The 14176-nt window shown below is 29.5% G+C and overlaps 1 protein-coding gene across 2 annotated transcripts in view; it reads left to right on the forward strand.

The window, feature by feature from the left end:
* The first annotated feature begins 6010 nt into the window (after positions 1-6010).
* LOC107453958 (rh5-interacting protein) overlaps positions 6011-14176 on the forward strand; it is a 41384-nt gene continuing 33218 nt past the window's right edge. Inside the window, exons 1-3 of one of the 2 annotated variants that reach the window (XM_043053956.2) lie at positions 6031-6363; positions 12652-12756; positions 13837-13941. In XM_043053956.2, the coding sequence (XP_042909890.1) occupies positions 6183-6363; positions 12652-12756; positions 13837-13941 (391 nt within the window). In that variant the 5' untranslated portion in view covers positions 6031-6182. Of the gene's footprint in view, positions 6364-12651; positions 12757-13836; positions 13942-14176 lie in introns of both variants that reach the window. The other variant, XM_043053958.2, reaches the window with a different exon arrangement.

Consider the following 14176-nt stretch of genomic DNA (forward strand, 5'->3'; position numbering starts at 1 on the left):
AATTTTAAAATGTCATTCATTATTTTTTATGTGATAGTTATCCTTATGTTTTTTCAGAAATCGCAAGTGTTGTGAGTCAAATTTTAATTATAAGAAAGAAAAATAAATAACCTGTAAATTATATCAATAATGCTCTTCAGACAGGCTTTCTTGAGAAGTCTTTTTTTTTTTCACTTATGTTGACAATAATGTCATCTGCTTTGGACCTTAGCCCAGTCTATAAAGTTAGGGAACCCTTTTATTAAAATTTAAATTAGCATTGAAAAGTTTAATTCACGATTTTTTTTAATGGTGAATTTGATTTTTTAATTTGTTAACTATCCCTTATTTTAAGACAAACTTTTAATTTTCATATTATTATCAACTTATTTAGTTTAGTCACTAACTAAATTTGAAGCATTCTATTACATTTTGCCCTTAATTGTTAATCTATATTAAGTTAAATATTGTACGCTATTTTATTTTAAAAATTGTAATAAATGAAATAGCAATTATATATTTTATTTAGCATTTTAATATGATTTTGAGAAGTTATCTCTGCTACTCTAAAAAAAAACATAGCAGTGTTATTAAATAGAAATGTCGCCAAAAGTTGGAATACCTGTTTATTGATATTATTCTAAATATATTAAAATATAATGAATGATAAGACTTTTTTCTCTTTGAAGTTTTAGTATTTCATCTAAATTTTATCATCACGTGATATTCTGTGTCTATGTAAAATTCATCTAATGAAACCATGCGTAAAAATAAAGTAGAATATATTTTTGAAAATCAAAAATTTTATTTACATGTTTGTCAACTTTAAATACTTTGCACTTCACTGCAAGGATGCCATTTCCATACTTAGTTAGAAGATTTTATCCTCTTACAAAAAATAGAAATTATGGAAAGTAAAAAGAAATCAAAAATTATTTTCATATTTGATTATGAGAAATTCGTCATAAGTATTTAACATTCTCATAATATTAATATTTCCATTATGGTATATGGAAATTAAAGAATATATTATTTTCATATTAACAACACAAATTACATTCAATTCCATTTTATTAATTTTTTTCTTTCTAATTCACTTTTTTTCTCTCTACCATATTTAAATTATCAAAATGGTGGCAAAACAATGAAAAGTCTGGAAATTTTATCAATGTGGAAAAATTGCGGGAAATTTCAGGGTTAAAAATTGAATTTTTTTTTCCTTTTTAATACATTCATAAAGTTTACATAAAAATTTGATTAATTTTTAAAAATATACTTTTGTAAAAAAATTGATTCGATATTCATTTAAATTTGTTGCACTATCGAAATCAAAAATTTTTGTCCTCATTAAAAATCAAATATTTCCCACAGTGACTGAAAATAACTTACAGTTTTCTTTTATCTGTCATAAATAGCAGCATAACATAAACTAAAATGTGTGGGCCATCCGTCACATATTATATTTACTCTATTTTTAATTTACTTTATTCTTGTAATATATTTTTTTAAAAATAGTTACCTATTTTCAATTTCAATGCCAAGTAAAAGTGTTTTTTAAATATGTTTTACGTACTTGCATATTGTGAAATTTAAAATTAACAATAAAATGTATGTCAGTGAAAAAAAATTATAAAATTAGTTTAAAAAATGCAGGGAATATTTTCCTCCCTCATTCAAGTAACGAAAATAAAGATTTATCCTTCACATTTACCTAGAAAACTCATACAAAACGTATTAAAAATATATTATTATTAACAAACAATATTGTAACAAAAATAATAAAAAAGTTCTAAGTGAATCGTGTAAAAGTTTTTTTTATCTAATAATTAGAAACTAATTTTTTTTCCTTATGCCTGTTTAGGCAGTAGGGGTGCGATTGTTCCTGTTTTTCAGTGGCGCAATCTACGGCCAGGAATTCAACTTCTGCCACGTCATTCACACAACCACAACCCGTTTTTAGGGCGGGTCACATGCACACACAAAGGAGAAAAGACATAGAGCACACAGAGAGCGAAAGAAACATCCATGCCTTGCCCAGGATTCGAACCCACGACCTTTCTGATGCAAGGAGAGTTTCCTGCCCCCTACACAGGCCGGTCAGCATTAGAAACTAATCACTAAGAAATTAAAACCCTAGTTACTGTTTGTTCAAGCTCAGCACTAAACACCCTCATGAATTTGCAAAGACAAAGAGCTAATTGGTCAGTTTGATATGAAATTAAGAATAATTTAGATCAAGAGACAAAAAAAGAAATCATTCAATCTTTATTACTCTTGGCAGAACAAGTTTTTGTCATTATTCATAACACAAACCACATATAAGTTTTAAAAGTACTAATATTTAAATAAACATAAAACTACATGAGAACAGTTGAAATATGTACAGAAAAATTATAATATTTTGAAGCTACTTTCTAATTTAATCCACCTTTAGTCTTCTTTTCTTTCTTTCTTTCTTTTTTTCTTTTTTTTTTTTTTTTTTTTTTTTTTTTNTTTTTTTTTTTTTTTTTTTTTTTTTTTTTTTTTTTTTTTTTTTTTTTTTTTTTTTTTGTATATTTTGAACATCAATTAGTAATTTACATGCATTTTCCTGTCTTAAATTATCCATATAACACATCCATTGTCAATTTAACCAGACTTAGAAAAAAAATTTATGAACTGAAAATGTACTCCTGATAGTGTATTCATAATTTATATTAAAAAGTATTTTTGCCATAAGACAATGATTTTTTAAAAAAAAATAGGTGATATAAATCAAATATCTTTTTAAAATTAAATTATTTAAATCATGCCAATCCTGTTTTTGAAGAGGGAAATAAATATATAGTCTTTTTTTTCTCTTTTATTCAATATTTTTTTCTTGCTTTAATGAAATTTAAAAGTAATTTTGTTTTATAAAGGAAAATATCTTCTACTTGCTGTAAAAAAACTGTGATACCCATTAGTGAGTGCTTTCCACGCCTTTTCACAGTTTACATCTGAAACTTGTATAGAATTGATTAACGATAGTACTTCGCATTTAACTGATAATTTTAGATATTGCAATTTTTGAGAATCTGATAATTCATTATTGCATACAGAAACTGAAAATAAATCTCGAAATGAAAATATATCACCTGAGAAAGTAGGTAAGTCCAGCTTTGGAAGATTGATGTAAATCTTTGGAGTTTCAGCTACAACCGAAGTTTGAAATTGTGCGTTAGTCAAATTACTATTTCGTTTCTTTAAAGACAATTCAAAACTATCTAATTTATTCAGTAAGTCGAAAAACTCAGTTTCGTAATCTGAATAATTTTCTTCGTCGTAAACAACTAAGATGTCTTTGAAAAGATTTGAAACTTCCAAATTGAGTTCACTTATTTGGACGTAAACAAATATCAGAATGTGCAGCGTTAAGTTCAGTATCTTGCAACAAGTCAGAGATAGAATTAGTTACCCTAGTAACTTCACTTTTATATACTCTTTTCAGCTTAAGTAGCTCCTCTAATAATTTTGGCGTATTGAAAGCTCATGAAAAGTAATCCAAAGCCCTAACTAAAATTTAATTTCGATGGCTCCGGCTCGACGGACCAGAATGTGGGGAATACTAACATGAAATAAACTATTTATTAAAAACTTTAAAATAAAAACATACTTGAACTTCCAAATAGTTGGGAAAAGAAACTATGCGCCCTGAAGCTCGCATAAAAGCTGAAGTCATACAAATGAAATAAAAGTCTGAAACGTGGCCCAAAGTTTTATAATTTTTATATCACTATTCATATCCCTATTCATTTTATATCACTATTTATAATAACATAAATAATTGTAATTATAGTTTTAATAATTATGATAGTAATATTAATTATAAGATTCTTTTACAGCGTTTTGAGGCTTTCGTTAATTTTACATAGTTCTAGTCACAGTTCTGTCAGAAGAGGACGCAAAAGTTTGGACACTTTAACAGGGTTCCCGCGGTCCTTGAAAAATTTTAAAATTGGTAGTAAATTTAGGGCGATGCTACAATATATTTTTTTATTTTAATATACCTTTTTATTATTAAGTGCTGGAATTTTCGTGCATACATATTCTTTAGAAAACAATTTTTAGTGGTGGCTACACAGAAATAAAAATATCAAAATTTATTTTATTTTGTTACCACTTTTTAAAACCCTGAACCCTGGGAAACCCCTGAAACGTGGGAACCCTGTTTAATGATAATTTTACTTCTTGCGTATTTCGCCATATCTTAAGAACTTTTTAAGCGAATTGAAAAAATTTTACACGATAATAAAATTCATTTATCCATAAATAATTCAAACTAAAGAATAAATTTCAGTAAAAACTTTTATTTTTTATTATTTTATTTAATAATAGACGAAACAATTTTGAATTGTAAGGTATAAAATTTTCTCCTCATTTTAAAGTATCTAATTTTACATGGCCTAATACAAAATTTTAACAAAATCGGCTGCATAGTCCCTGAGAAATCTAATTTTAAAATAGTCCGGTATTTAAAATTTGATTTCTCAGGAGCTATTCAACTGATTTCGTTCAGATTCTGTATTTTGCCATGTAAAATTAGATATTTAAAATGATGTAAAAAATTTTATACCTTAAATTTCAAAATTTTTCAGACTAATATCAAATTAAGTAATAAAAATTAATAAGCATTTACTGAAATTTATTTTTTGCATGTAATTATCTTCGGATAAACGAATTTTATAATTGTGTTCAAAAAATTTTCGAGATATGGTGAAATACATAAAAAAAAATTGCATGACGAAGTCCAAAACTTTGACCGCTCTCCTATGAGGAGCATATTTCCCATATTATATATATGTACAGGAATGCACAAAAAAATCTGAGTCTCATTAAAAATAAAGTTTCTTGGTAAGCACTATAATGTATCCTCAGTAGTCAAATACAATTTTTTTTGTCTTCAAATAACTTAAAGGCATCCTTAGACATGATTATTATAATATTTACTTAACATTTAAGGTTGAGTATTTAACCACATGTTTTTTGCTACTTAAGTTTCATAGCATGTTTGAGTTGTTTATAAAAAGTTACTATTTCGAAGAGCAAATAGCATTTACATAACACACATTTCACTCATTAATCCTACCACCAGTTAAAATCTAGAATATCCACCATTTGAACCCGGACCACTGCGAGAAGTACAGAATCTTTGTCGGAAACAAAGATAAAAAAAAGTATAAACATCAGATTTCACTATATAAGCGTCGCCGTTTAAGCGAGCAGAAAAACGTGATATCGCAACATGTCGAATCTGAAGTGAGACACAAAAGGAAAATGTTTAAACCAGTTTCGTTGCCGAAAGAAACAGACTTTTTTTTTTGTCTTTCAACTTTTCTCTGTTTCCTCTGTCAACCAAACAGGATTTTATGTTTTTAATCCCTTCTTCCTTATCACTCGTGAAATCTTGATTAACTTTATTTTCTTCAAAAAATCTTAAAATAAATGTTAACGGCTCACACTGAATATTGCTTTAGAAAAAAAAACGATTTTAGCTTTTGGCAAAAATTTATGATGAATTTCTATTTTAGCCTTTTATTATTACCTTTTTCAATACACATTCAAGTACTAGCCTTATTATTCTATAATTTCACTCATTTATAAATATAATTGCGAGTTAATCATTAATTTTTATGTTAAAGATAACGCTATTATTTTTAAGCTAACAACTAATCAAAGCACAAAACCAAATATGGTACATGGTGATAATAACGGATACAATAAACCGAAAGATGACTTCAGCGTATTTATGGATTTCATCTCTCCTATGTTAAACAGCACCATTAATGATTTTTAGTTTATAATTTTACATTAGGCAGATGTAGAGCTATACAAAACATAAAAATTAAATCAGTAGTTTAAAAATTCAACAGCGTTTTTTTCTTAATTACAAACGCGAAATTAATTAATTACAAAAGAAAAATCTTTTTTTTTTTTAAATATTTCCTACTGATTTCTTTTTTTCCCTAGCAATTAACACTTCGCTTGGCAACCTGATAAGGTGATAAGGATATGTATTATCAACCTGTTTCTCCCTCCAACAAATTATCAAGTTAATACTTCAATAAAAATATGGCAATCCAAGTTGACGCATTTTACTATCTTCGACAAATTATATTACTTAAATTAATGCTTTAGTTATGAAACCAATTTGTATTTACGCATTAAATAGAAAGGTCTAAAAAATGGTTGTGCTCTGCCTATTAGTCACATTCCTCTTGGGTGTTAATCTTTCGGACCAAGTTTCTGTTCAAGCTAAAAATATTACTGACATTTTAGAAGAACAGAATGAAAACAAATTGCAACCACTTACTAGTGATTCCAAAAACATAATTGGATTAAAAAACGAGAGTTATTATGAACAGGGTGAGTACTTGTATTTTACTTTTAATAAAAAAAAATAGATATAGATATAGTTAAAATCTTGTAAGAATAATAAAAACATAATAATATGTAGATAAAGATCTCAAATTAAAATTTAAAGGAATGAGGTAGAAAAACGATATAGATATCATTATTTTATAGTTATTGAGGAAAGCAGAACAGAAAACATCGGAAATCATTTGGTTGCCTGATAAAATTGGAAATGTTTCTAACGTTCCTAACACAATCAAACAGGTTTTAGTATTTTAAGTTCTGAATCTAGTAGAAACTAAAATTTCTGTATAAATGTCAGCTAATTTTGTACTAATTTGGTCAGCATTAATTTTGTTAAACTTGCCTTTTTAGTTTTAGTGTGCAATTTGTTAGTTGCTTGTTAATTGTTTCTAAACGTTTCTTTAGTTATTCTTGTGAGTAAAACATTTTACACTCGACAATAAAACAGAAAATTTTTTTATTTTAGTATTTCAAAACAATGTATGTTAAGAGGTAAATATTAAATCTTCAGGATATTGCATCATGTATTTTACTGAAAAATTTGTACAGACTTTAACTTACGAATGAAGTTAAATAATTTGTTCTTTCAACTGTTTTTTACACACAACATCGTTTCTGCACTCGCAAAATTAAATTTTCTACCATTTAGAAAAGTGGCAAATATTTTCACAAGTGTGTATAAATTTTAAATTAAAATATCGGGAATCTAGAAAAGGATTAGAAATTTTAAAAAAAGAAAAAAATTAAAATTAAACGGAATAGAAATTCTGCTTTATGCTTAGGAAACTAGACTTTTCAATCTCACCTAGTTCCAAGTTTAATTTCTAAGTTTTTCAGAGGGAGCGCAACTGATTACGAAAAACTATAAAAAAACAATGCGCTTACTGCTTCTTAGAGTATTGCAACTGAAATATTGCTCAGTCGTCTGTAAACTTTATATTAATTACACGACGTTGCCGTTGCAAAAATTCTGACACAATTGTTTCATTATTGTTTTTATTCTTCAGCGTCATCTGTCAACAATCTTTGTAACTAATTAATCTTGTAGTTTGAGAAACAGAAAGAAACAAGTATTGGAATTGTATTTCGGTTCACAGAACATTGGGAATTTGGATCAAATTACGGGGTTTTTTTCTTTAATTGTTTTCATTTATTTCTTTTCATTTTTGTTTTTATACTATATTATAGGTCTTACATATTTGCAGTTTCAGTTTAAAAAATTTCGCATCAATTTAAGGTAAAAAGTACCGGCATTTAGGGTGACGGTACTTTTAACCTTAAATTCAATTTTTTCTATTAAATTTTACGGAACAAAAAATTTGNCATTGTGAAGGGAAATTGGAGGAAGAGGCTTGCCAAGTTCCTTCTTCAACAACATTGTACTCCCACCACCACAACAGGTGCTAGTCCTGCGGAACTGTTGATGGGGAGGAAGCTAAGGACCGTCTTAGATAGACTCCATCCAGATCTGACGGCTGAGAGGAAGTTGAGACAGGAGCAAGATGCGTATAGAAAAAATGGTAGTTCTCTTCCAAGATCGTTCAGTGCCGACGATCCAAGGGGTTTTGTCCCCTATCCTATGGTGTATGGTAATGGACTCCCTGTTAGTTCGGTTAACTGCTCTTGGCATTCCCTGTATCGGGTACGCTGATGACGGTGTTATTGTTGTCAGAGGCAAACATGGAAAAACTGTCTCTGATATCATGAATAATGCACTCCTAGAAGTAGCTAGGTGGTGTTTTAAATCAGGCTTATCTGTCAATCCATTCAAGATAAGTTATGTAGCCTTTACACGGAAAAGGCAACTTGATCTAGGTAATGTATACTACCTGGACCATAAATTGGAACTCACGGAGAAAGTCAAGTTTCTCGGGGTTTATTTTGACTCCAAACTAAATTGGGGTCTTCAACTTGAATACTGCACCAACAGGGCCAGAAAAATTTTCTGGTCTTGTAGAAATGCTATTGGTAGAACATGGGGACTGTCCCCCAAAATAGTCTACTGGATATACTCAATGATTATTAGTCCTATCATCACTTATGGCGCAATCGTCTGGTGGTCAAGGACTAGATTGAGCTCTGCAAGGTCTAATCTTAACAGACTACAAAGAATGGTCTGTGTAGCCCTGTCAGGCTGTCTCAGGACCACTCCTACAGCTGCTCTAGAGAGCTTACTTGGGCTTCTTCCATTGAACTTACGCATTGAAGTTGAAGCTCAGACAGGCGTAAAGCGTCTTATGTACCTTGGCCTATGGAAAGAGAATTCCAAACACTTGTCATGGGGACATCTTGTTTCACAAGTGAAGGATTTATCCTCTTTTATTATGCCTAGTGATTATATGTCACTAAGATATGCTTTTCACAAGCCCTTCAAGATCCATTTTCCTACTAGAGATGAATGGTTCAATTCTCCTCGGTGGCTTAAAGGCAAATGCCTGATATGGTACACTGATGGGTCAAAGATTGGTGCCAAATCAGGAGCAGGAATTTACTGCTCCAATGATGGTACCAAACTTCACTTTCCCCTGGGAAATTATGCCACCGTTTTTCAGGCTGAGGTCTATGCCATTATCTTGTGCTGCAAGTTATGCATAGACAAAGGATATCAAAATACGACTATCCGCATCTGTTCTGACAGTCAGGCTGCTCTCCTATCACTGTCAAGGTGTAAATTCACCTCTTTGTTAGTGTGGGAATGCTTCTCGGTCCTCTGTGACCTGTCCACTCATAACAAGGTATCCCTGCATTGGGTACCAGGACATATGGGTATCGGTGGAAATGAGCTAGCTGACGAAGCAGCACGGGCTGGCTCTAATGCAATTTTCTGGGGCCCTGAACCTGCGCTGGGAATTTCTCCCTCCTCATTTAGGGCAACCATATTCAAGCTCTACGGCAAGATCGCCCATGAGCAGTGGCGCGCTGCTGACGGTCAGAGACAAGCTAAGGAGCTGAATCGAGACTGTCCTAGTGTACGTCATAAGGAGCTCTTAAAGCTTAACAGAAACAGTATAAGGAAGATCATTGGTCTTCTTACTGGTCACTGTATCCTCAGAAGACACCTAAACATTATGGAAATAGAATCAAATTCTCTTTGTCGGGGATGTCATCTAGAAGAAGAGACATCACGACACATACTCTGTGATTGTGAGGTCTATTCTGCTCAAAGATTTGAGCATTTAGGACAGCATATTGTCAATGCCTGGGAACTGCAAGATGTTCCTGTGAGGTGCTTGCTGAATTTTATTTCAGCCATAGGGCTTTCATGCTAATCATGATTTTAGGGTTTGGGTACAATAGACCTCTGGTCGATGTGTCCTGCTCGTCAGAGCTGCCCAACCACTAAGTCTAAGTTCTGAATCTAGTAGAAACTAAAATTTCTGTATAAATGTCAGTTAATTTTGTACTAATTTGGCCAGCATTAATTTTATTAAACTTGCCTTTTTAGTTTTAGTGTGCAATTTGTTAGTTGCTTGCTAATTGTTTCTAAACGTTTCTTTAGTTATTCTTGTGAGTAAAACATTTTACACTCGACAATAAAACAGAAAATTTTTTTATTTTAGTATTTCAAAACAATGTATGTTAAGAGGTAAATATTAAATCTTCAGGATATTGCATCATGTATTTTACTGAAACATTTGTACAGACTTTAACTTACGGATGAAGTTAAATATTTTGTTCGTTCAACCATTTTTAACACACAACATCGTTTCTGCAACTGCAAAATTAAATTTGCTGCCATTTAGAAAAGTGGCAAATATTTTCACAAGTGTGTATAAATTTTGAATTAAAATATCGGGAATCTAGAAAAGGATTAGAAATTAAAAAAAAAAAAAAAAAAAAAAAAAAAAAAAAAGACTATTGAAATTAAACGGAATAGAAATTCTGCTTTATGCTTAGGAAAGTGGAATTTTCAATCTCACCTAGTTCTAAGTTTAATTTCAAAGGGAGTGCAACTGATTACAAAAAAACTATAAAAACAATGCGTTTTCTGCTTCTTAGAGTATTGTAACTGATATTTTGCTCGGACGTATGTAAACTTCTTGCCAAGGTAAACTTTATGGCTGAATTGTCAGAACGCAGTCTATTGCAATTTGCGCGCTTGCCATTGCAAAAATTCTGACACAATTGTTTCATAATTGTTTTCATTCTTCAGCGTCATCTGTCAACAATCTTTGTAACTAATTAATCCTGTAATTTGTGAAACAGAAAAAACAAGTTTTGAAATTGTATTTCGGTTCACAGAACATTGGGGATCAAATTACGGTTTTTTTTTTTCTTTAGTTTTTTTTTCTTTAGTTTTTTTTTCTTTAGTTTTTTTTTCTTTAGTTTTTTTTCTTTAGTTTTTTTTCATTTATTTCTTTTCATTTTTGTTTTTATTCTATATTATAGGTCTTACATACTCGCAGTTTCAGTTTAAAAAATTTCGTATCAATTTAAGGCAAAAAGTACCGGCATTTAGGGTGACGGTACTTTTAACCGTAAATTCAATTTTTTCTATTAAATTTTACAGAACAATAAATGTGATATACTGTTATTTTTATAGCAATATATACTGTGGAATTATTGTAATTTGCATACTGTAAAAAGAAAATTATAGTAAGGAAAGCCGCGGAAAATTATAGTAAGGAAATATAGTAAGGAAAGCCGCGGTCGAACGTTTAAGCCCTTTCACCTTAGTTTTACTTTTTGCGTATTTCGCCATACCTTGTGAGCATTTTATTCTGAAAAAAAAATTTAACGCTAACATAAAACTCATTTATTCAACGATAATTCAATGTAAAAAAGTAATTTTATTTATTAATTTATTTAATAATTGCTGGCAGAGTTTAGTTGCGCTGTGGAAAATGCTTAGCAAGTATAATGAAAAAGTCATCTTTGAACTAATCAGAACTTTAATTAAGCAAGAAAAATCATAACTAAACTTAAACATAATAATAGAAAACATATCCTCTCCATAACATGTGGTAACGAATTCAATACATACAGTCATGAAAATCAAAAAAAAAAAAAAAAAAAAATCCAATCTTGATTTGTTATATATATACAAAATAACAGCTGCATAAAGCTGCATAACACAAAATTAATACTATGCAAATTCTGTCTTTAAATTATTTTTAAATGTTCGAACTCCCTCTTTTAGAGGTTTTTCGAACTCGTGATCTCTGACTCTTACTCGAACCTTGTTCATTGAAATTCATAGTCTGACAATATTATCAAAAAAACACTTAGAAATGAAAAGTGTACAGATTTTACATTAATTTAAAGAATTATATGACAAAATACAAGTTTGAATAAAATCAGTTAGTTCGCTCTTGAGAAATACAATTTTAAGTCACATATTTAATTACATTAAGGAGTCATGTATTATTATCTTTTTACCGTACATTTTTTTTTACTGTACATTAACATTCATTAATTTCGATGATTCCATTATTTTATTTTCAAGAAATGCACAAAATAAATAAACGCATACGAAGATAATCTTTTATTCAAGTAAAGGAAACAAAGAAGCATTTTTTATTTCCTTCTTTAGCATGCACAATGTATTTTGCCCAAAATTTTCCATAAATCAAAGAAACCCCTCTTTTTACCGTTCCACATTTTGGGAGTACTTGCTTGTTTAGTTTGTTCGAATTTCAGGACGCAATGCTCCATCGACAATCAATTATTTCCCACAGTTGATTTTCGTATGTAATATCTATATTTAAATAATTCTTATAATAGCACGTATAGTTTGCGTAAATAATGCATTGCATTTTGCATACAGTAATCAAAATGAATCACTTTTTAATACAGATGTCAATAAAAGTAGTTTTACAAACAAACGGTGAATAAGTATTGAATTATTTTACATTCTTCAGATGAAAACTTGAAAAAAAAGTTCTACTGAACTTTTTTTTCAAGAATGGACCACAGTGTACGTAGTCACAATAAACTATGCAATTAGAGATAATCGCATTTCACTCATTAAGCCATCTCAATTTAATATAGTAACATAATCCTCTATACTTACGACTAATTACGCTCCCATTTTTCTAAAATTAGTTCCATGGAGATTACAACTTGGTAAGCGAAAACCCTTTTATCAGATCAAAAGTTATGTTGGGATTGTTTTATTTTCGGTATTTAACTTCGAAGATTCTACAGAAGATTATTTAATTCGGTATATATTTTTAAAAAAAAATCATTTCCTTCGAAAATCAAACTATATTTACTCTATACGTTTCAACTTCGTGAAAAATCTAAGTAATTTATGTGGATATATTTTTGTTCTAGAATGTGACTGTGGATTTGGATCAAGATCATGCTACTATAACTCATATGGAGTGAAAATTTGCGACTGCAGAACTGATTACGAAGAAAACAATGGCAAATGTGAACGTAATGACTCTTTGCTTTCTAATATTCTTAATCCATTCTACCTATTTACAATGTTATTTATAAAATTATGTAAATCATATCGACCTTTAATTTTATGAGAAGTTTTTATTACTTATGTATGTTGCATGATGAAAACTGGTAAGAATAAGTTAACAAAATCATTGGAGAAACTACCTGCATATAAAAACAGTATTTAAATTTTGAAATTTTTATTCTTTTAAATAAAATTTGCTTCAACAAAATTACATAAAATATTTCTCAAGTTCAGGCTTTTATATTCATGTATGGAATTTTAAGTTTAGGTTAAAAAAAATTCATGCAAGAATTTCACCCGTCAGTCTAACGACAAAATCGTTATAGTTCATACAAATTGCGATACATTCAGAATTATACATTGCGAAACTTTACTTTAAAGGATAATCAAAACTATGCATTGCGAAACTATACGAATTGCGATACATTCAGAACTGCATATTACGAAACTATACGAATTACGATGCAGTCAAATTTATATATGGCAGAACTATACAAATTGCGATACATTGAGAGCTATACATTGCGAAACTATATGAATTGCGAGACATTCAGGAATACTCATGTTTTGAGTTTTGATGGAAGCGTACACGTTAGATCTATGAAGGAAAAGCTACCTACGGTATTTTTTTTATGAATTCAGCTTCGGATCACTAATAATTTCTAAGCAAGTGTTCAGAAAGTATCTAAGAGTTTTTATTCAGATAAAACAATTTAGTGTTATTAACAAGTTCAATATAGACGAATTTCACTTTACAAATTGCTATTAAAGCAACAAAATTAATTCGATTCTTTGGGAAAACGTAAAAAATTACATCAAAAATTTCTACAGTTACATTCAATATGATTTTGCAGATACTTAAGTACCAAATTTTTATAGTGTGTAACACTGAATAAATTGAAATATGTTTGCGGGAATATCTTTTTATATTCCCATACTTCACTAACAATTATCGTTCACTAACAATTCACTATTAAATTTTTGTTATATTGTATTGAATTAAATAGGTTTAAGACATAGTAAAAATGAAAACTCTTATTCAACAGGGTGTTATTGTGGATTCAATGCTAGATCATGCACTTTCATAAATAACAAAAAAGTCTGTAGATGTCCAGAAAATTATTTACAAAACGACTTCGGCCAATGTATAGGTAAGTATAGTTTGGTTATAAATATTAGAATTAGTAGATGGGGAAAACAACGTCATATAATTCCATATACTATAAAAATTTTATATTTTTATTTGGTTTACCAAACATAAACTTTGATGTACATCTAAATGACTAGCTTCATGTGGGCTTAACTGAGCATTAAAATCACTTTTAGCTGAATATATAACATCCATATTTAAAAGTAATACAAACACAATTGTGTATTATATATATA

Source organism: Parasteatoda tepidariorum, chromosome 2, assembly GCF_043381705.1.
Source record: "Parasteatoda tepidariorum isolate YZ-2023 chromosome 2, CAS_Ptep_4.0, whole genome shotgun sequence".
In the NCBI taxonomy this organism is placed as follows: domain Eukaryota; kingdom Metazoa; phylum Arthropoda; class Arachnida; order Araneae; family Theridiidae; genus Parasteatoda; species Parasteatoda tepidariorum.